General features: G+C 53.8%; 1 protein-coding gene across 5 annotated transcripts in view; it reads left to right on the top strand.

Moving 5' to 3' along the window:
- Nucleotides 1–15,416, top strand: part of Esrrb (estrogen related receptor beta) — a 166,081-nt gene extending 150,665 nt beyond the window's left edge. For all 5 annotated transcript variants that reach the window (XM_078050580.1, XM_078050578.1, XM_078050579.1 and 2 more), the window contains 3 exons: nt 413–574; nt 8,533–8,802; nt 13,901–15,416. In XM_078050580.1, the coding sequence (XP_077906706.1) occupies nt 413–574; nt 8,533–8,802; nt 13,901–14,145 (677 nt within the window). In that variant the 3' untranslated portion in view covers nt 14,146–15,416. The remainder of the gene's footprint in view (nt 1–412; nt 575–8,532; nt 8,803–13,900) is intronic.
- The last annotated feature ends 7,192 nt before the right edge of the window (nt 15,417–22,608 follow it).

The raw sequence follows: 22,608 nt of genomic DNA on the forward strand, positions 1-22,608 counted from the left end.
CCCTTTCCCAGTATGTGTGCCTGGGACATCTGGTGTCCTGTGGGGAGAGGGCCTGGAGCAGGGTGGGTCTAAGGGAGGGGTGCTATTGCCTGGTTCCCCCAGAAGGCCTCTCCAAGAGGGGTAGACCCCGATTGAGGCTGGGAATGAGACAGGGTCCCAAGAAGTCACAGGTCCCAGCATCCAGACCTGCCCTCTTACCAACCCACGGTCAGGCTGCAGGGTCCTCGCTGGAGAACTCACCAGAACTCCCATGGATAGATACTTCTCAACCACAGGTCACTGCTGTTAGCCACTCTGTGTTCCAGCCCCAGGTGACCTGAGGCTCTGCCTGACTTCCCTCCTTCACCGTCTGGGCTCCACCTGCCCTTCCCTCTTTCCTGGGTATTTACCTTGTCCCCTTTTGTCACTGCAGTGACCAAGATTGTCTCATACCTACTGGTGGCCGAGCCAGACAAGCTGTACGCCATGCCCCCACCTGGTATGCCTGAGGGGGACATCAAGGCCCTCACCACGCTCTGTGACCTGGCAGACCGGGAGCTAGTGGTCATCATCGGGTGGGCCAAGCACATCCCAGGTGAGTCATGGGGCCCCGTGGAGAGTGTGGCGAGGGGCATTCGGCCGATTCCTGGGGGACCGGTGCCTGTCCAGGAGGCCTGATTTCAAGTCTGTTCTTCCCTGGGAGCTTGCTCTTCCCAGTGGGGTCGGAGAGGCGCCCATGTCTGGAAGGTCCACTGGTGTTCACCAGCTGCTCGGGGTTCTTTGGAACTGTTTATCATTCTGGATGGGGCTGTGATTGGATCTGCAATTGGTAATATTCAAAGAATAAGTTCCTCGAATCCTTGAAGGATAAAGAGCAGGGTTTTCTTCTAGACCTTATTGGAATCACATGGAAAGCAGCTCGCAGGAGGTGAGCGTCCCTTCCTCCATATTAGAGGCAGGCAGAGAGGGGTAGTTCGGAGCAGCGACTGGGGGATCAGATCGGATTCACAGTCTGGGTCTGCAGCCTTCGGGTGCCTCATCTGTGGCTTTGACATGAGGAGGAGATGAGAGCATGGCACGGAGCATCGGGCACGGGGCCTGGCACGTGCCAGTGTCAGCTGCATGCTCACAGTGGCCACCTGCCAGAGCCCTTTGCTGGGGCTGCTGCTTTTTTGGGGTGGGGGTACCGGGGATTGAATTCAGGGGCACTCGACCACTGAGCCACATCCCCAGCCCTATTTTGTGTTTTAGTAGAGACAGGGTCTCACTGAGTTGCTTAGCACCTCGCTTTTGCTGAGGCTGGCTTTGAATTTGTGATCCTCCTGCCTCAGCCTCCCGAGCCGCTGGGATTACAGGCCAGAGATGCCTCTTTGTATGAATGAAACTGTGAATCTAAGGCATTTCTGGCATGGGAAGTATGTGCCACCTGGACCCACGCCCCGCTGTAAGCCTCCAGGCAAAGGGTGTGAGCTGATTATTTTCTTTGTGCAGACACCAATGTCCCTGTGATTCTACATCCACACATCTGGGACCTTCCTGCTCCTGGTGCTTTTTACTCCACTCCTTTGTTCAACAGTGTGACTCAGGGCGAGGAGACCTTCATCCTGTTACCCTCTGGCAGGGACCCTGCTGTAGGCTCAGGCTCTAGCTGTGAGACAACATTCCCACATTCCCGACTGCACATTGTTTCTTTTTTCCGCTTGTCACAGCCCTGAGAGGTGAATACAGCATGCATGATGATATAGCAAAGGTGTCCTCGCCTTCAAATGCCAAGCCTGAGGTTGATTGAGGTGAATCAGAAAGTCCCGCGTGAGCCTTTGCAACAACAGCGGACAGGAGGGAGCCTTCATGGGTTGGGGGCTCACAGAGAGACTGGGTGACCTGGAGGTGCTATTGGCTGACCGCTAGCTGGCAGGAAGCCTGGGGGACTCCCTGGTGGCCCTGGACATTCCGACTCTGGCGGGTTTGCCAGGGACCTGGCTGGTGTGCCCTTGCTAAGGAGCTCAGCCTCCTGGAGATTATACACTGAGTAGTTTTTCAATCTGCCCAGTGCTGGCTCAGCACAGATATGGGGTCAGGCCACTGCTAAGACCCCTCAGCCTGGATTGCTCCACTAACCTAGGGCCAAACTGCGCACGTCTACCCCTGACTGTCCCCATACCCCTATTCCTGGTCAAGCAGATACTGCATCCTAGAGATGGCTCAGGAGTGGCGCCTGGCGGTTCCTTCCATCACCCCACTCCCATAACACTTCCTACAGAGGGGAGTAGGACCAGGAGAGTCCGTCTCCCTGCCCCCATTCTTCTCCCATCTGGGAGGGGCAGGGCAGAGTGGTTGCTGGGGACATGGAGCAGGTGGCCTGGGTTCCAACCCAGCTCTGTCCTCCCTGGCCTTGTGTAAAATACCTGGCTTTCCCAAGCTTTAGTGTCCTCATCTGTAAGATGGGGGTCCTGATGGAGTCCCCGTGGGGGGACGCAGCCCATCCCGTGGCCACTTGGTGATGCCAGACGGTTGCCATGGTCGTCATCGTCACCCGTGGGATCTCCGTCGTTTCTCCTCATCCAAGGTTGAATGCCTTTGGGTTAAAAGAATAAAATAAATATAGGGGCTCATTTGTCTGTCCCAATTGCGAATTTTCCTACTTGGCATTAATCTGCCAGCTGAATTATTTGCATCTGACCTTCCAGTGTTTAAGGTAAAATTAATTAGTGAAGTCTTCTGTCCCCGCATGCAGACCTCACGGTACGGACAGCGGCACCCACTGCCCAGTGTTTAAACTAGTTGACTTAATCCCGTCTCAGATGAGATGGTGAGCTAGCCCTGAGAGAGAGAGAGAGACAGACAGAGAGAGAGAGAGAGACGGGCAGGCTGGAGGCCACCCTGAGACTGTGTTGGCTCCTAGCCACTTTGTTTCTGGGATGGACAGAAAGAAGAACTGGCCACTTCAGACTGCTCAGGACTAGATCTCTGGAGAGGCTGCTGTCTTAAGCAACAGGAGACCATGTCCCTTGCTTTAGTATCTTCCAGTCTCTAGTCCAAGGCCAGGCACACAAAAGAGCACTACACACTTGGCCTTGGTGTGCACAAAGTGAGCACTCACTGTATGTAGGGTCTCCTGCTTGGAGTTATACCTGGGACAGGAGTTGTAGGAGGGCTCTTCGTTTGTGGGAGATATGCTCCAAGAACCCCCTTGGAGGCCTAAAACCATGGATAGTTCCAAATCCTGTCCAAATACAGTATTGTTCCCTGTATGCACTGCTGCACAGTGTCAGAGTTAGTCTGCTCTTCTGTGTTTTATGCTCTGGTGCCTCCTTTGTGTTTTTGCTCTTGTGCTTTGGGACCATCATTAAACAAGGATGCTTGAACATATGTACTGTGTCAGTTGCCCTGGTAACTTAGATGTCTACTAAGTGGTGAATAGGGTGGGTAGCATATACAGTGTGGATACACTGGAAAAAGAGATTATTCGTGTCCTGGGCGGAATAGAGCAGGACGGCATGAGGTTTTGTCATCGGTCTCAGAATGTTATACAGTTTAAATTTGACCCATCATTTATTTATGGAATTTCCCACTTAATATTTTTGAATGGTAATCGGCCTCAGATAACTGAAACTTTAGAAAGTGAAACCTCAGATAGGAGAATGGACTACTGTAGATTAATTTCTGCCCCAAGGATCTCACTGGACCAAGGACGAGTTCCACGGGGAACTCAGGGAGGGTTGTGATTTGCTCAGAATGGCAGCCCTAGTTCAGTTCAGTCTGAGGTTGAATTGGTCAAGTATTGGGCTGCTTGAAGGGTAAGCGTCTTCAGAGTGCCCACCTCTTATTTCCTGTGAGCAAGAGATTAGGACAAGAGCCAGCATCCTTTAGCAGGCGGAGAGAAGCTCTTGATGAATTGAAGCCTCCACGCGTTACTAGCAGGTCACCCACCCTCCCACGCAGGCTGGGCGGCCAGGCGGGGGGAGCCTTCGTGGGGAGTCACCACTGCCCCTGCCCGGTCCAGGCTGCATGTTCAGGGGCTCCCCAGAGGCCTCCTCAGAAGGGTCCCTGGGCGGCCTGCTCCCAGGTAGCTGCCGTCTGTCTGGCTGGATGAAGGATGAGCTGCCGAGTGACAGCAGCTGTGTCTGCAGTGGCCCTAGATCCTATAATTACATCTCCCTTTATTACCTCTCTAATGGCCCTCCAGGTCGGCTGAGACCATCATAAATTAACAGATTATGAACTCCACTTGCCACAAATTATGTGCTTTCTTTTTCCTTTTTTAAAATTCTAGATGCTCCTGGTGCCAGATCGGGGTGGGGGGTGGGGGGTGGGGGGTGGAGATGGGGCCTGGGCAGAGATCTGATGGTGCAGATAAAGAAATTTTCTGGGGCAGCAAAGCCCCTGGTGGGAGGCCTTCGACCCAGGGGCCTGGAGTGGCAGTGCTGCCCAGGGTCAGCCCCACCCCACCCAGCAGCCCTGCTCTCCCAGGGACCCAGCCACACCCACAGCTTCTCCCAGTGGACAATGCCAGGGCCTCCCTGGCTTGGAATCTCTGACTCCTGGAGGAGGAGTGGCCCAGCCCAGGATAGAGAGGTGGAAGTAGAAAGAGCTCTCCTGAAGCGTGGAGGAGTGCTTCAGCTGCTTTGGGTTTAAAATAAAGGAATATGTGAAGAGGTCAGATAGGGTGGAACTCAGCCTCTCCAATCCCCCATTTGAGCACCCTTCTGGAAATTTCCTATATGTACACAACCCTGTGAAGTGTCTCCACCCCCACCCCCTGGGGGGCGGGGAGATTCCCACTCCAACAGTGCTTACACTCGGTTTTTCCTTTAATTAGACCAAATGGTAGCCCTTCCCATGTGCTAAGCAGAGTGCTGGTGTTCCACGTGTCATTGCATCTGAACAACCCCCCAAAGTCAAAAGCTATGGTTTTCCCATTTTACAGATGAGGAAATGGAGGCTCAGAGGGTGAGCTTGCCTAGGGTCATCTCAGGTAGTCAGCAAGCAAAGATTCTGACGTCCAGCCCGGAGTCTGTGCTCCCAATGCCCTCTTTATGCTCTTGGGTGTTTTTGCCTTTCCACACAAACAGTTCTACTTCTTCTTCTTTTATTTGTTTATTTATTATTGGTACTGGGGACTGAACTCAAGGACACTCAACCACTGAGCCACATCCCAAACCCTATTTTGTATTTAGAGACAGGGTCTCACTGAGTTGCTTAGCACCTCACTGTTGCTGAGGCTGGCTTTGATCCTGGGATCCTCCTGCCTCAGCCTCCTGAGCTGCTGGGATCACAGGCATGCGCCACTGTGCCTGGCTTCTACTGGCTTCTACTTCTTTCTTTCTAGTAATTTCTAATACGCCATTCATTTAACTGAACATTGCATTTATCTAATTAAGTGTTTCACATTAGTTACGTGTAGGTTGTTTTCTGTTTGTGATGTTTCAAACAGTAATGGAATCGATACCCTGTTACATTAATCCTTGTGTATTTATACATTATCTTTCTGGGAGATACTCTTTTGAGAGGTGGAAGTGCTAAATTGAAAGGAGTATGCCTGTTGTTTTGTCTTTGATTAAACTGTATTTATGATTTAACTTTATTTTCGAACATGTTGAACTTTGACATGATTTAAAATGTGCACGCGGATACCCCACCTCCATCCCGTGCCCTCCTAGAGGGAACCGTGTTTGTTTCTCGTGTTTTTCTTCTAGTGTTCCTTTTTTCAAATCATAGGAAGCATTTGAACTATTTTAAAAGTTAGGTGATGGCCAACATTTCTTTCCTTCCCCATGTGGACCAGTGTGGCCTGGGTACCCGGTTGGCACTCTGGAGCATCCGGTGGAAACTTCTCTCTCCAGGACATTTGCAGGTGTTCGAGGAGGAGGAGAGAAATCGGGGCCTGAGCCCACTGTCCACACCAGCCTAGCAGCGAGGTGTTGGGGGAACAGCTCCCCCAGCCGTGCCTGCGCACGGGGCACAGAACTTTCCAATAAGGTGCCCCCAACTCCCACCGAAGGTCAGGTTGATTCCTGAGTCTTACACGATGGTGGGCAGAGGCAGCTAAGTCTGAATCCAAGTCCAAAGGTTCGAAGGCGCTCGACACAGTGCTTTATTGTCTTGTCACCTGGGGACGTCCAGTCTCTCCTCCGCTGGGAACAGGGGTTGGGCCCTGCTCTGCTGCAGGCCCAGGGCTTGACAGTGGAGTACAGCAGTCCAGTGTGCTCAGTGTCGGGTGTCCTCAGCATCCTCCTGCAGAGCTCTGTCCCCAAGTCACCCTTCTGCAAAGCCTCCCCAGGCCCTCTCTGGCACATGGTCCCATTGCATGTCCCCAGAGCTGTCCACTCTCCATTGCTCCTCTTATGGTCATAGCTGTGTGATCGTTCGTGACCTTTGGTGATCCGGGACGCCCTCTTCAGCACGCTCTCTTGAAGACAGGGAGCAGTTCTGGCTGGAGCCCCCTCTCTGTCCCGATGGATCTCCGTGGGTTCCAATAGCCCATTGAGCTCATCTCGCTTCCAGTTGAGTCCCCAATGAAGCAGAGGCCCGGCACTTAGTAAGTGCTCAGTGAATATTTGTCGACTGACTAAAGGAGCAGACCCATGGCGCCAGCTCTTGTAAACCTCCTACCTGGGTGATCGGCCCACAGGGACTCACCTCCCGCGTTTCCTGAAGCCTGGCTCTTGCCCAGCCCTCCCTCTCTGCCACCTTCCAGTGGGGCTGTCTATTAATCTCACCCCTGCCCTCCTCCTCCATCCTCCCTGCCAGTCTGCTGGCCCAGACGCCCCTCGCAGTGCGGTCCGGCACTTCGCCACACACCCTCCTGCGCGGGCTGATTGGTATCTGTTAATTAATGTCGCCCAGGGCCTCTCTCCTACTCAGAGACCTGATAAGGGAAATTGAATGTCCATTTCTATCTGTCTTTTATTGCCTCCCGACTCCCCCGGCCCCCACGCACCCTCGCCCATGCTGGGGAATCTAGATGGTGACACACACTCAGCTGACCCCTCTGTGTCCCAGCCTCTCCCCAGAAGGCATATCAATCAGCTCCTCACCCCGTGTGGGTGGCTGCAACCCTTCCCACTGGCTGGCTGATCTCCTCGTGTTCCAGTAGCCCGTTGGTGACCCAAAGCCCAGGCTGTTCAGATGGGACCAGGTTCAGGACAGCCTGCTGGGGAAGTGGCCTGCCGCCCCAGGAGCGCCCCCTAGGGGTGAAGAGTCACACGCTGGTTGGAAACCAGGGACAGATGAGGGGGCATGGATCACAGAAGCCAAGGAGATCAGCCATGAAAAACAGGGTGCACCCAGGCCACAGGCACATGCAACGGGAAGACAGGAGTGAGGCACATCAGGTGTCCGGGACATCAGCAGCTTCGCAGCGCCTGGCTGAGGGCCACTGAGAGCCGCCGTGTGCTGGGAATGCTGCTGGGTGTTCAAGTGCATCTTTTCGACCTCAGGACACCGTGACATCAGCTAATGGCAGCCAGGCAGGGCGAGCTCCTACATCAGCAGATCCTTCAGGGGCAGAATTACCCCAGGAAAAAGAATCCCTTAATTTCTGTGCACGGAGCCAATGGCTTTGTGAACACTCTTTCTCCTTTAAATTAACGTAGCATGTCAGTGTGGGAAGCCATCGTGCAGCCCCTGAGGAAGGTACTGCCTCGTGTTTAGTAGTGAAGATGTGTGGCCAGGCATGGTGGCTCTCGCCTGTCATCCCAGAGACTCAGGAGGCTGAGGCAGGAGGATCACAGGTTCGAGACCAGCCTTAGCAACTTAGGCTGTAAACGATTTAGCAAAACCCTGACTCAAAATAGAAAATAAAGGGGGCTGGGGATGTGCCCAGTGGTTGAGTGCCCCTGGGTTCAATCCCTAGTACAAAAAAAAAAAAAGAAAAGAAAAGCTGTATGAGAATCAGTGATCTTACTCTTTCTTTCTTGGCCTCTTGTTAATCGAGATGTTAATTGACGGTGCCTATGTTAAGTACATATATAATGCAATTCCAGTATGTCATCTTCGTTTGACAAATGTTGACCTTAGCTCATATTAATAAGAGCCCAACAAATACTAATTATGTCCTCCTGTCCTCACCATCTCATTTAGACTCCACAGGAACACAGGAGAGGAGGCTGAGGCCTGGTACTTGTGAGCTCCACAGAGAAGCTGTGCTAGTGAACCAGGAGGGGGGTTCCAGCCCAGGCCCAGTCCAGGGCAAGGCGGCTTCCTGGTTCTGGAGGCACCCCTACCCAACCTCCACTCACTGTGGAGTCGGCCTTCTTGCTAGCAGGGAGGGGGAACCCCAGTGACCCCCAGGACAAAACGTTGTTGAAGGAGAGTAATGTACTCAGAAGGCCGAGGCAGGAGGATGGCAGGGTAGAGGCCAGCATGGGTGGCTTAGCAAGACCAATGTGGAGCTCTGGTCATGTAAGTCCTTCCTGTGAGTTTTGAATGTGGCTCATTCACCACGGAAGGACGTGGGTTTAGCAGCTACCCAGGGATGCCCCCTGTAGCAGGTTCTGGCAGTGCCAAGGACAGAGGAGCCTGCCCCTGACCACCGCGGCCCTCCTCCCGCAGGTTTCTCGAATCTTTCCCTGGGCGACCAGATGAGCCTGCTGCAGAGCGCCTGGATGGAGATCCTCATCCTGGGCATCGTGTACCGCTCGCTGCCCTACGACGACAAGCTGGTGTATGCCGAGGACTACATCATGGACGAGGAGCACTCCCGCCTGGCCGGGCTGCTGGAGCTCTACCGGGCCATCCTGCAGCTGGTGCGCAGGTACAAGAAGCTCAAGGTGGAGAAGGAGGAGTTTGTGACGCTCAAGGCCCTGGCTCTGGCTAACTCAGGTAGGGGCCGCGTGGGGTCCGAGTCTCTGGGGCTGTAAGCTGGGCTGCGAAGGGTGGGGAGGGCCGGAAGGTGCTGCCCCTGTTCTCCGCAGCAGAGCTGGGGCAGAGCAGGTGGCCAGGAGTTGAGAAGACGGTGACATCCAGTTCCAAATGCTGCTTAAGGACACAGAGTCAGGTTGCCCAGGGTCGAATCCTGCTTCCCCCACTTGAGCAAGCTGCTTCACTCTGAGCCCAAGTTTTTGTTTTAATCAATAAAATGGGGACAGTAAACAAACCTTACTGCACAAGACTATGGAAAGGATTTATTTATACACAATTATATTATGCTTACAACATGCCTGGCACGTAATAAGTGCTCAGCTTGTTCAGTTAGGGTTTTTTTTTGTTGTTGTTGTTTTGTTTGTTTGTTTTTTCAGTTGTGTTGGACACAATACCTTTAATTATTGGCTTTTATGAGGTGCTGAGAATGGAACCCAGGGCCTCACATGCACCAGGCGAACGCTCTACCCCTGAGCCATAACCCCAGCCCCTGTTTCTTTTTTTTTTTTTTTTTTTGCCACTGGGGATTTAACCTAAAGGTGCTTAACCACTGAGCCACATCCCCAGCCCAGCCTTTGTAAAATATTTTATTTAGACAGAGTCTTGCTGAGTTGTTTAGGGCCTCGCTGAGTTGCTGAGGCTGGCTTTGAATTCGTGAACCTCCTGCCTTAGCCTCCTGAGTCACTGGGATGACAGGCATGTGCCACAACATCCAGCCTGGATCTAATTCTTACCAACGGCCCTGTGAGAAAATTTTTAATTATTGGAGCCACATTTTACAGATGTGAGAACTGAGGCTGGAAAAGTTAAAAAAAAGAAACAAAAAACAAATGTCCAGAGTTAAGACCCAAACCAGGGTCACCTAATTCCAAAATCAGCCCAAGCTTTTATCGACTCCTTAAAACTTTCCATCAAATTGCTTGAACACCTGAAAATGAAACCTTCCCAAATGAACCATTGAGTCTGTCGTCTAAGAAAAGAGCATTCCCAGGCTGGGAACGTGGCTCAGTGGTAGAGCACTTGTCCAGCGTGTGCAAGGCCCTGGGTTCAGTTCCTAGTACCACCTCTCCCTCACCGAATGCCCCCAGAGAGGGAGAATTTATCCCGTTTAACCATTTTACCAACTTCTGGCTAGATTACCTAGGGTGAGGGGGCGGACTGGGAAATGGTGGGTGAACTTGAATGTGTCCATGTGCGCACTGAGCCCATGCAGGCTACGGGGTGCCTGCCCAGGAGTCTGCCAGCAAGGCAGGCATGGGATTCTGCAGGGCAGTGCGTGGTGAAGCCAACTGCCCAGGTCTGGGTCACAAGGACCCAAGTTCAACTTCTGTCTCTGACATTTCCCTGGCAGCAAGACCTTGCTCAGCTCTGTTCTTTGTGCAGTGGGGATATCTGATACCTCTTTCAAGCACTTTTGTGAGGGTTAATGAACAACTGGAGGTAAAGCACTTTGTCCAGTGCCTGGCCTAGAAGAAAAGTTTAATGAATATTAGTTATTACCATTCCTATTCCATTCCTATGTTAGAGGAGACTAAGTGTCATCAGCGCTTGGCGAGGGAGGCTGCTGGAGACACGCAGGGCCACCCACCCGGGAGCTCCATACTGTCCCTCTTTGACTGAAAGCCCCACCTTCCAGGAAACCCCTCATACCTGCAAACTGGGACAGCTGGTCACCCTAACGTGGCTTCATGGTTCATTTAGACCTTTGCCTGAATGTGACTGATCCCCCAGGTGCTGAGCTCTGCGGCTGACCTCCCACAGTCACCCTCCTAGACTCAGCCCTGCTCCGCCCAACCCCAGGCAGTTAGTTTTTGGCTCCACCCCTGGGCACTGTCAGCCAGGGGTGGACCCGAGAGGGCAGACTGGATCAGAGCTCTGTGTGGATCGGGCCTCGTCCGCCTTGCCCCCATTTCTTGTCTTCTGACGCATGCCCTCCACAGGCCCTTGTACCCAAGTCCCTGCTGAGGCTGTGCTCCTGGGGACCCTCACCTCATACAGAGGCAAGCGCTGTGTTTGGTTCAGTTCCATTTTATTAATAATAAATGAATATAAAATAATAATTAACATTTCATAGGGATTGTTTACACTTTCAGAGTCCAAAATTGTAATGCATTCTTTGGTGTAGAGTTTTCTAGCACCCAGCTTTGCCCGAGTGTGCCCTCGGTCGCATGGGATGAGGTTCCAGCCTCTTGCCCACCTGGCATCTAGAGGCCATCCTGTGGCTGGTGCGTGGGTGCGAGATTCTCTGAGTGCAGGATGGCCTCAGCAAAAAGCAAGGCGCTGAGCAACTCGGTGAGACCCTGTCTCTAAATAAAATAAAATTTAAAAAAAGGAGGCTGGGGATGTGGCTCAGTGGTTGAGTGCCCCAAAACAAACAAACAAAAACAAACAAACAAACAAAAAAGCAGCACTTTCCAAGGTGCCTGTAATGAAGGATCCATTTTTAAATGTTTTAAACTTTTTGATTTATCACAGCTGATCATTTTGTAAAATACAACAAAAACGAATTATTATAAAAATGAGATTTAAAAATCAGATATACAAAGTATCAGCCCATTTTTAAAAATTTCTAGATGCCATAGACGAAAGGAAAATGTATCCTGTCAAGTTGCTCTAAAGTTTCCAAATACTCTCAATTTCTACCCCGAGTTTACCCAGGCCACTGTTAACCAACCAGAGGCCAGAGGGGACCCGTCTGGTCCCTGTGCTCAGAACAGCACAGCTTTGAAGAGTAGACTTCAGGACTGGCCAGCCCCAGGTTCAAACCCTGCCTGTGAGTTTGGAGCAGCCAGCCTCTCTGAGCAGCCTTTTCCTCCTCTGCACAGTGAGGCACCTGCTCGCCGCAGGTGCTTCTGCTCGTCTCTGCCAGGCCTAGTGCTGGCAGCCTGGGGAAGAGGCCGTTGGATACAGTCCCTGACCCCAGATTGGGGGGGGGCGGCATGAACATGGGCAAAGCCAGAACATGTTCCCAGCACAGTGGAGGCTCGTGCAGAGGCTCCGGGAGAGGTTTTCAGAGGGGAGTGGAGAAGGCTCTGCAGTGGAGCAGTCAGCGCAAGGCAGGAGATGGGAAGAACGCACCCTCTGCACCCCGAGCATCTCGCACCTGAGCACTGAACACAGGGTGGCCTCTAGATGCCACTGGGCAAGAATCCAGGTTCCTTGAACCTCATCCCCTGTGACAAGAAGCTCAAGGCTGGGCCGGCCTGGGTTGGAATGGCCTCAGTCCAGGAGCCAAGAAGTGTCCGCAAGTGACCTGTCCCCAGCCTTGGGGAATCACCCAGGTGGCATGGAGGAGAGATGGGGTCCAGGAGATCACTGAGGAGGTCCTGGTGGCCTGTGGGTGCCACTGTGAGGTTGAGCAGATGAGACGTGGCGGGGTTCAGTCGCTCAGTGGCTCATGCCAGGCAGGAGCAGAGCACGTTGGAGTGAGGCCAGGCCCCAGAGCTCAGCCTCTCGGGAGCCTGCGGTCCGCCGTTCACCCCACATCCCGGCCATCTCCAGGGCTCCCTGACAGCGGGAAAAATTCATAGCCATTGATTTTGTAATTAACAGTTTATCAATGCCATCGATACAGACTTGCTGATGGATTGTGGAGAAATTAATCTTGCAATGTTATTTTATTTCATTTTTGGTCGAAGACACCTGCCAATTTTGGCCTCCTGGGGGAAGGAGAGGAGGGTGACCGGACAGGGAGGGGGAGCTGGACAGAGTCAGGGAATCCAGGTGGCCAGGGTCCAGCCTTGCAGGGACCGGCCACATTTTGATTTACATTGTAAATGACTGTAAATGACTTAGGGTATAGGAACAGAGCCACGTTCCATCTCCCGATTGGCAAAGGAGTCCTTGCTGGCTTGGTAACCGTGGAAAAATGTGGAGGAGACTTGGGTATGGCCAAGGATTACCCAGCCCTGCAAGGACACTCCCCCCAGACCCAGTCCCCCCAATAATGATAATAATAGGTAAATACTAGGTGCCGACTAAATACCTGGTGATGTGCCATTTCCTTTAACCCTTACCACCATACAAGGCTGATATGTCTTTGTGCCTATTTGCTCTGTACAGATAAAGAAACCATCTAAGAGAGGCTAAGTAGCCTGGCCAAAGTCACACAGCATTTGTGTCTCTACAGTCTTTTTCTGTCATTCTTCTGCTCCCAACCCAGAAAGAGACCGGATCCTGGAGGGCACAGGCAGAGTATAGCCCCAGAGGGTTGGGAGAGTCACCAGGATCAACCAGTCCTTTGGCCAGCCTTGGGCACCACAGTTCAGGGTCATCAAGGAAGGTCAAAAGAAGTCTGGTTCTCTCTCCCAGGGAGTGGGATTCCCTTTGACTCAAATGCATGTTAACATAGTGTCAGCAGCACCTCCCTGCTGTGGTGAGATTTAGGTGCATTTCATTCAAATCCTCAATTCGTGGCCTAAATTCGAAGTCCCTCCCGTTTATTTTTTCGTCTTTTGCGGTGCTTGGGATGGGACCCATGGTGTCACACATGCTAGACATGCACTCTGCCACTGAGTCACCCCAGCTCCCTCCCTGAGGGTCTAGAGCCCTCCCTCCTCCAGCTCCTGCATCACTGGGCCCCAGGCGCCTACCATGGGGTGCCCTGACCTGCTTGGCCCTGTCGTTCACAACTGCACTGTGCACCAGAGGAGCTGGCGCCAGCAGGGTGGTGACAGTGACGGTGATGGTGATGGCAATGGCGACCTGCTCCCTGGGCACGCACTAGTGACACCTACTGTTCTAGCCCTTAGGCAGGATAACTTCTTTAACCCTTTGAGGTAGTTCTGGCCGTTATCCCATTTCCCAGATGAGGAAAGTGAGGCACAGAGAAATTAATGTCATGTATCTGGCAGGTGAGGGACACGGGATTCTAGCACTGGCACCTCCAGGGACCCAGACAGCCAGCCCCTCTGGTGTCAATGTGGGTGCTTCCTGGTGGCCCCGTCCTTAGATGCAGGTCTGCGCCCCAGCTCTATCGTGTCCTCTGTGGCCTCGGGCCCACAGCATGACCTCTCTGTGCCTGTGCGGCGGGCCACTCACAAGTGCCTTGTGCCCGCAGATTCCATGTACATCGAGGACCTGGAGGCCGTGCAGAAGCTGCAGGACCTGCTGCACGAGGCGCTGCAGGACTACGAGCTGAGCCAGCGCCACGAGGAGCCACGGAGGACGGGCAAGCTGCTGCTGACGCTGCCCCTGCTGCGACAGACGGCCGCCAAGGCCGTGCAGCACTTCTACAGCGTCAAGCTGCAGGGCAAGGTGCCCATGCACAAACTCTTCCTGGAGATGCTGGAGGCCAAGGTCTGACGGCCCGCCCACAGACCACGCCCACCCATGGACAGACCGATGACGGACCGCGGTGGAGCCCTCACAGCCACCAGCCTCCACCTCGACCCCTGTATCATGGCTCTAAGCTGTGCCAGCGGAGGGGCCTCCGCCTCCTGGCTGTGTGTGCAGACTCCTGGGTGCAGTGGGGTGGGTGGACGGGGACGGGACAGGACGGGAGGGAAGGGGCGTGGGGCTCATCTGTCACCCGCTTTTTCTTTGGTATGTCTTTCCTTCTCACCAGCAGTGCTCAGGCCTGGCCCAGGGCTGACGCCCCTTGGGACTGGAGACCATCAGAGGAAGTGCCCACCGTCCCTGCCAGGCCACCAGGAGGCAGCGGGGCATTTCCCGGCCCTCCTGGGGTGCGGGGCCTGGGTGGGCAGTGCTCAGGGCAGGTGGAGGGCAGGTCCTGGGTTCAGCAGCAACTCCCGGAGGCCCTGCCTGTGCGGAGGCCCTGCCTGTGCCTAGGCCCTCAGCCTCCCTCTTCGCGAGGCTCACACCTTCCATAATCTAGATGGCTGCCTCCTCCTCCTCTCAGCCCCCCACCCCCCCACACACAGCAGGAAACCTGGGTGTTCCCAGGCTAGATAGAATGCCTGGGCCACTGCCTCTGTGCCCTCCCACCTGCCTGCCACTCATCTTCCTCCTCCTCCTCTCCTTTCTCAGGAGGCCCCTGCCCCACCTCAGCTCACTCAAAGTGACTTCAGCCAGCAACAGTGACCCCAGGGCTCAGGGAAGAGCCGGGGGCTCCTCTGCTTCATCCATCCTCCTCCTCCTCCTCCTCCTCCTCCTCCTCCTCCTCCTCCTCCTTCAGAGCAGGTGCAGACCAGAGGGCTGGTGGGAAGTTTCTGCCCAAGGGCCTGGGGGACTCTCTAAGGCTGGCAGTTGTGGGAGAGGTGGGGGCAGGTTGGGAAAGACCCCAACCCACCTTTGCCCAGAACACAAAGAATCAGCAGCAGAGAGCAGGTGCAGGTGCAGGTGAGCCCTGGAGATGGGGTCCAGGGGGGCCCAGCTACCAGTTCCTTTCTGGCTCCCCGGGCAGTGGACCCCAGAGATACCCATCCTCTGCATTCCATAGGGTCAGGTACACAAGGGCCACCAAGGAAATTTGGTGGTAGCTCTCCTGGCCAGCTCTGGGCAGGAGAGGGTCTTGCTGCTACATAGGGGACCTACCAACCCCCTTTGCCCAGGACTTTCCCAGTTTTAACCAGGAGCATTCTGTGTCCCAAGAAACCCCTCAGGCCAGGCACATGGGCACATTTCAGTGGCTGGCCACTCAGGTGGCATCTCTGAATCCTTGCACCTGGTGCTCAGGGGGTGGCCGAGGGCAGCCTGGAGGATCTGGGGTGAAGGCAATAAGCCTCTGCCAATCAGCTGCCTTCACGGCAGGGGTCAGAGCAGACCCTCCAGGGACACTGCGAGTCCCCAGCCCACGCCTTTCTAACTCCGCCTCCCCTTCCTGGGAGAGGCAGGCAGATCTCTGTTGTCTGGGACACCAGGTGTCTTGTCCAGCTTTTCCGTCAGAAGAGGTTGCTGTTTCTAGGGGACACCAGGTGGACCAGAAGCTGCTGGGCCTGAACCACATGAGGACAGGCTGAGGTCACCAGGAGATCCCCCCCTTTTCTTTGGCCTGTGGGGAGTCTGAAGGCCTAAGTTGCTGGGTGAGCTGACTCCGAAGCTGCTGGTGCCCTGACCTCACGCTGCCCTTGTCCCCGACCTGGGTGGGTGTGCATGGTCACTGCAGTCACCACCTTGGCATTAAGGAACCCAAGCTGAACACCAGGTCATAACTAAGGGCCAAGGCCTGACCTGGAGGGTCCTCAGCAAGGGAACTTGGGGAGTGCTCTCTGGGGTGTCCCCAGCTTCCCTGCTGCAAGCCAGAGGAGGGGTGCAGAGGGCAGCCTCTCATTACCAGGTACCAGCTTGTCTGCACTGTCACTTCCCGTCCAAACTCAAGGGGACTTGTGCACGCTGGCATGTGTGTCCACCTTTTCTGGGGAAAGTGCCCTGTCACACAGGCCCTGCTTTGGAGCAGGTGGGTGTTCTCCACGGGGGCACCTTTGCTGGCTTGTGCCTGGTGCTTCTGCAGATGCCCCAAGTCAGACCTTCCCAGCAGAGTGGGGTGCAGGCCTGCCTGGGGAGCAGCTGTCACAGGAAATGCCCCCGTTACCACGGGAACTCAACCCGGTGGGAAAACCCTGGTGTGGACTTGGGGGCCCCTTGGACACCCAGCGGAGGGCAGCGGCCGACTTGTTAGTTGTCAGCCCAGCTAGATGTGGGAGCCGGGACTGCGAGGAGAGTCCAGGAAGCCCTGTGCCCCCAAATCTGCCATTTCTAGAAAATCTGTAAAGAGGAAACGACCCTTCTCAGTTGTACACTCATGATACAGGTCATTTGAAACCAACCAAGAAATAAAAACATGGCAATCCAACCGCAGAGAAGGTGGTGCTGGCTGGGTTTTGTTTGGTTTCCTTGTTCCCGTCCTTTCTAAAGGTTCCCGATGGCACGTGTGAACTTGAGGGTGTCTCCCGTTTGGGGCCTATGTAAACTTCATGGATTTCCCAGGCTGCAGTTTGAGGACTGAGCCCAAGGCTCCAGGGAGCAGGAGATCAGGGCCTCCAAGAACAACCTGCCCCATCCTGTTGGGCCCCCTACCCTCCAGCCTCTGCCCTCCCCGGGGCCAGGGAGAGGAGCGAGGGATGGAGACAGGCCTGTGACAAAGACCACACAAGGGACCAGAGTCTGTGCCCACAGAACAGCACCAAAGAAAAGCACTATGTTGAAAGATGGCTTTATTTTCTAATAATGATGATACGGCTGGAATGGCTTCTTGAGATGTATATATTTTTAAACGGCAGTCTCTCGTGGCCGCCTCACCCCCTGTACGTAACCCCACCCCTGTCTGTGTTCTCCCAAAGACCTCCATGTAAATCACATGCCCTAGGATTCTTCCCGCCCTGGTCCCGTGTATCTGGAATCTAATAAATAAGGAAAGCCCTGTTGGAGAGTCTCTGCACACGTTATCTTTTCAGGCTTGCTGTTCTCTGGACAGAACTGCTGCCAGGTGTCCAAGCTAATGCAGGAAAGGCCATCAGGGAGCCACCTCAGCCTCCGAGGTCTCAGGGTGGGGTGGGGTGGGGTGGGGGTACCATGGACATTTTAAAAGCACCATCCGCATTTACCTGGATGCATGGGACACCCAGCACCACAACCAGTCAACCCACCAACCAATCAATCAAATTGTGATCAGCAGCAAAACTCAGAAAATACGACTCGAGAAGTCTGATGCCAACCTGAGAAGCCCTGGCACTGCTCTTTATGAGGCACTTCTTGTTTTCCTTAGTCCAGAGACATGGGACGTTAAGATGTACATGATATACACAAATAATAACGCATAAGCCCAGAATGATCTTAATGATTAAACAGTTCAATCGGATCAAAATGTCCATTGGATCCAATGAAGCGCAAGCCCTTTAAAAAAGAAAGATATGCATGAAGCACACACAGTCGTCTTTTTTGAGATTTTGAAATGCATTCAGGTGTAACCCTTGACACCACAGCCTGCCTGCTGTTCAGGACACTCAGGACCTGAGGGAAGCAGAAAAGACCCAGAAGAGATCAAAGAGGACTGTATCAGGATGTAAAAAGTAAAAGACTCCCGTTTACTGGCTTATGGAGATTTATTGCCTGGGATACATATATATATGAAATCTAGAAGTGTTGTGGGGTCAGCAGAGGAAAACTGGAAACCTCCCCACCTTGTCTATTTTGCCCCACTTGTGAATTTATTTCACCCCCAAAGAGGGGAAACCACCCAGAATCCAAGGGACCTGATCCTTACCTGCCCTGAATCTTAGCTGGGCACCCAGACGTGTCCTCCAGGGACCCACTTCTGGCTCCAAGACTGTAGCAGCTGTTTTAAGTCTTGCTGCAGCGAACACCCAGACAGGCAAACCCTCCCAAACCCAGGGTGCCCTCTCTCCCCTTCGCTGGCCCGCCCTCTGTCCTCGTCCATCTATCACCTGGTGCGGGCTAGATTTGGGGTTACCGAGGGAGTTCGTAGTTCAGTAGGGAAGGCTGACATGGAACCAGTTTTTGAAGAGGGTATCTCCCACGGAGCCTCTGCAACACGCGGGAGAGGGGAACAGGCGAACCGACCAACCTGGCTTGTGGTGGCTGGGATGATGGGAATTTGTTGTCCAGGGACAGCAGCCCTGGAGAAGCAGGTCAAGAAGCAGGTCAAGGCTGAGAGCTGAGGAGGGAGCCGGGAGAGGCTGGGGAAGTGTATTTCAGGAAGAAAGAGAGACACTGAGGGGGCTGACCTGTTCCAAGCTTGCTCCAGAGATTGGAAGAAAACCATCCAGGTTGGTTGGTGGCTGAGAGTGAGGACAAAGAGGAGGCTGGACATGGGAGGGGTCAGATCATGCTGAGCTTTGTCACCTTTGGTGAGGAAGGTGCTCCACATGGGGAAGAACAATGGGAAGCTGTGCAGGGTTCTCAGCAGGGGGTGACATGCTGAGATCCCCCACGTCTCAGGGGAAGCTGAGCTTTGGGTCCAGACTGGAGCAGGCTCAGGGGTCTCTGCAGGATACAGCTGACTGCACTGGGCGCAGGTGCTCCTGAGCAACGTTAGTGGGATGTTCCCTGTATCCCAGCCACCCCGCACTCTATCCCCCCTATCCCGCATGCCTCACCAGGGACCGTCATTCTATGGGAGAGCAAGCCCCAGAGAGGTTAACCAACTTACAGAGATGGGATTTGAATCCAGATCCCTATGAGTTCAACTCAAGCCTCTTTTCTTAACCCCACGCCATAGTGCAGGGTAGTCCTCTCAGGGGTCAGGTGCACGGCAATCCCTCAGTAAACGTCCACTCCTTCTTCCCATCCTCCTCCCACCACAAGGAAGCAGGTGACTTTGCAGGAGTCCCCTCCAGCCACAGGTGTCTGCCCTTATCCCCCTTGAGAGAGTCAGCTCAGGAACTTCCATCAGGGCAGGAAGGGACACACAGAGGCTTCCCAAGTGCCTCTGTGTGCAGGAGCCATGGGGCCACTGGAAGCAGAATTGCTGTGTCCATTTGGTGGCTAAGTGATGTCACCCAGTGTCATACTCCATTTAAAGTAACTGAGCTGGGCTGGGGATGTGGCTCAAGCGGTAGTGCGCTCGCCTGGCATGCGTGCGGCCGGGGTTCGATCCTCAGCAGCACATACAAACAAAGATGTTGTGTCCGCCGAGAACTGAAAAATAAATATTAAAATTCTCTCTCTCTCTCTCTCTCTCTCTCTCTCTCTCTCTCTCTCTCTCTCTCTCTCCAAAAAATAAATAAATAAATAAATAAATAAATAAATAAAGTAACTGAGCTAAAATGCTGCTCTGGCCTTCAGATCACAGGTCCTGGAACAAAATCCAAACTTGTTTCTTCCTATCTTTGGAGAAAAAAAAAAATTAAGCCTAGTTTTGTGGGTCAATATTATGGTGACATTTTGATCAATATTCTAAATATCTCCCTGGGTAAGGCCCAGATTCATTCAGAAGAAGTCTCTGCTGTATGGTGTCAGAGGTCAGAGCTCAGACGGAAACAAGTCCCTGTCTCCAGACGAAGCCCAGAGGACAACCACGGCTTGTGCCTTGAAAGTGCAGGTGGGAAGGGCTCGGTGTGGGGTGCAGAGGAGGGCTGGGGGATGCTGGCAGGGACCTGTGTCCTTCTTTGTCCTATGTCCCAGGTAACCTTCTGCTCCACACTGAGGTCATTGCAATGGGGTGGGCAGGGGGGCTACAAGAGGAGATGGACCCAGGACAGCCGTGGGACGTGCTGGCCCAAAGAAAAGCGAAATTGACTCAGAGGAAATGTTCTTGGAAAGAGACAAAGCTCCCCCAGCTTCTTCTGGAAATTGCTTTGTTTAATATGCAAAGTGCAGATGTGTTTAGATGACATCTCGGCATCCATCACCCTATGCAAATGCCGACCCTGGGGAAGAGGAGCCCCTGTAAGTCACTCGATCCCCTAATCGGGTGTATGTGGGTGATGGTGGGCCAGGGAAACAGCTCAGGGGCGGGTGAGAGCTCACCACTGCGGGAGGCTGGATGGAGGGGGGCGCGGGAAGCTGTAGGTCCACATTGTGCCCCACTGTGGGGGCCTCTGGTTCCTGACACCACCCCCACAGGCTGGCTGCTCTTGGGTAAAGGCTGTTGCTGCTGCAGCTATAGGCCACAGAAGGGCAGATCTCCGAACACTGGGTTCAGGACGGTGACTCTGGGGAAGTGCACAGAATGACCCTTTCCTGAACCCTCTGTCCCAGGACAAATGGTGAAGGGAAGGCCTGTCTGGGCTGGGGTGAGCTCTTACACTCACGCCTTCGTCAGACATCTTGGTCAATCCCCAGACCACGGAGGGCCTTCGGTGACAAAAACGCAACATCCTGGGAGTATTTCCAGATAGAAAACAGGATTCTAGTTCATTCTGACTTTCCCATAAATGACGGATAATCTTTTAGTATAAGCACATCCCAAATATTGAACAGGATTATTTGTTGTTCACCTGAAGTTCAAATTTGACTGGGCGTCTGGCATTATTATTTGTTCAATCTGGAACCCTCTGCCCTGGGCCAGCCTCCCCACTTTTTGCAGGGGTCTAATGGTGGCGTCAAGGGTTGAGCCTGTCCTCTGCCTTCCTTTCAACTCTTCCCACCTCTCCCGCCCCCTCCTTGCTCTGTCACAGGAAGCAAGCCCCACCGTCCCGCCCAGGGCCCTGCAGGAATGGAGCCCCCTCTCAGGCACTCTTGGGTCCCCCCAACCCCCAGCCCTCAGAGTGTTCCCTGGTTGCTTCCTGTGTCTGTTCCAGGCTGGATTCAGGAGCCTGTGACATCCTGACTTGGTTATTTTCCTGGGCAAGTCTCTCCGAGGCTCCGTCTTTGGTAATGGTGCTTGTCTTTAGATGCAATAGAACGCGTTCACACCCAGCAGATGCTCCAATAGAAAAGAACACAGATCTACAATGTTCTAGAACGAGATTGGAAAATGCCACCAAGGGCTGGGAGCTGAGCTGGTAAGCAAAAGCTCTTCCTCAGCAGAGGAAGCGGGGTGGCGGTGGTGGAGGAAGATGGAAACCTCACCAACTGCTGCCTCAGTTGAGAATTCACTTTCTAAGGAGCAGAACCCCCTCCCTGGAATCCTAGAGCGAGGTGCTTGACCGTCCCGAGGCTTCGTCTATAGGCTGTCCTGAAGGACAGAGGGCATCGTGCAGAGGACTTCATCTGCACTTGAGCACGGGTAACAGTGAACCTTGTGCCCATCCTGAGCACAGGTGAGTGCAGTTCTCTGAATTTACGGGTCACCAGTAGCACCTTCTCCAAAGCTCTGTGCAGCCATTGCCCAAAACAAGCTGGATGCTTCCCACTGAGGTGCCAAGCACGGACCTGGAGTCGCCTTCAGGGGACAGGAGCAGGCTTGGGCGCAGCTCTGAGACCTCTGAAGCAGCCAGCAGTTTCCTATGTGGAAATCGCAACCAGCAGGATGGAGGCAATTTCCAAGCAATTCCGAGCTGTGGGTACAAATTCCGGGGACTCCGTTCTTTTGCAATATGGGCCACTTCATGGATCAAAATATGCAAAGGGCCAAAGGCAGGCAGCACAAGAAGGGTTTCCTTGCTGGTGTTCACTGTTTTTCAGGTCTGGGTGCTGCTTTGGCAGGCACATGCATAGGCTGCCATACCATCCTCTGTGACCCCAGGATGAGTCCAGGGCAGTGGAGGGCCCCGGTTTCCTGTGGACATTTTGACCTATGATCCCTATGTTCCAAGTTGCGGTCCCAGCACGTGTTCCTTGGTGATGCTGACTGCTCCCAACACAAGGTCTCTCTCTCCCTGAGGGCCAAGGAGGGACAGGCAGAGCCCAGCCATTGGTGGCCCGTGGCCGGGGGGTTCCTTGTGACCTCTCAAGAAGAGCCAAGGTCACCCAGCAACAGTAGGATTGCCCTCTGCAGACCCCGGTGGTGACCACTTCAGCCCCTCCTCCAGCCCACCCAGCCCACCACAGCAGCCCCCTCAGTCTCAGTGCCCTGCTCTGGACCCTACCCCTAAGATTCCAACTCTGAAACTTTCCAGAGGAGTAAACATACGTCTGTGAAGTGAACAGGTAGGGAACGCCTCTTCTTCCCACCTCTTGGCCAGGCCAGCCACAGTACCACCTGCTCATTTCTACAGGTACCCTGGGAAGCAGATGCTGAGGTGGAGTTAGGAATCAAGACGGGGGGGAGGGGGGGTACAGTGGGCTCACGAACACCCCCCCCCAAATTCCTGTCAACGCAGAGTCTCACAATGTGACCTTATTTGGAAATAGGCCTTTGCAGATGTAATTAAAGACCTCAAGATAAAATCATCCTCAAATTAGGGTGGCCCTAAATCCAGTGACTGGTGTCCTGGGAAGAGGAGATGACACAGAGAGGCCTAG

This window comes from Ictidomys tridecemlineatus, chromosome 5, assembly GCF_052094955.1.
Source record: "Ictidomys tridecemlineatus isolate mIctTri1 chromosome 5, mIctTri1.hap1, whole genome shotgun sequence".
In the NCBI taxonomy this organism is placed as follows: domain Eukaryota; kingdom Metazoa; phylum Chordata; class Mammalia; order Rodentia; family Sciuridae; genus Ictidomys; species Ictidomys tridecemlineatus.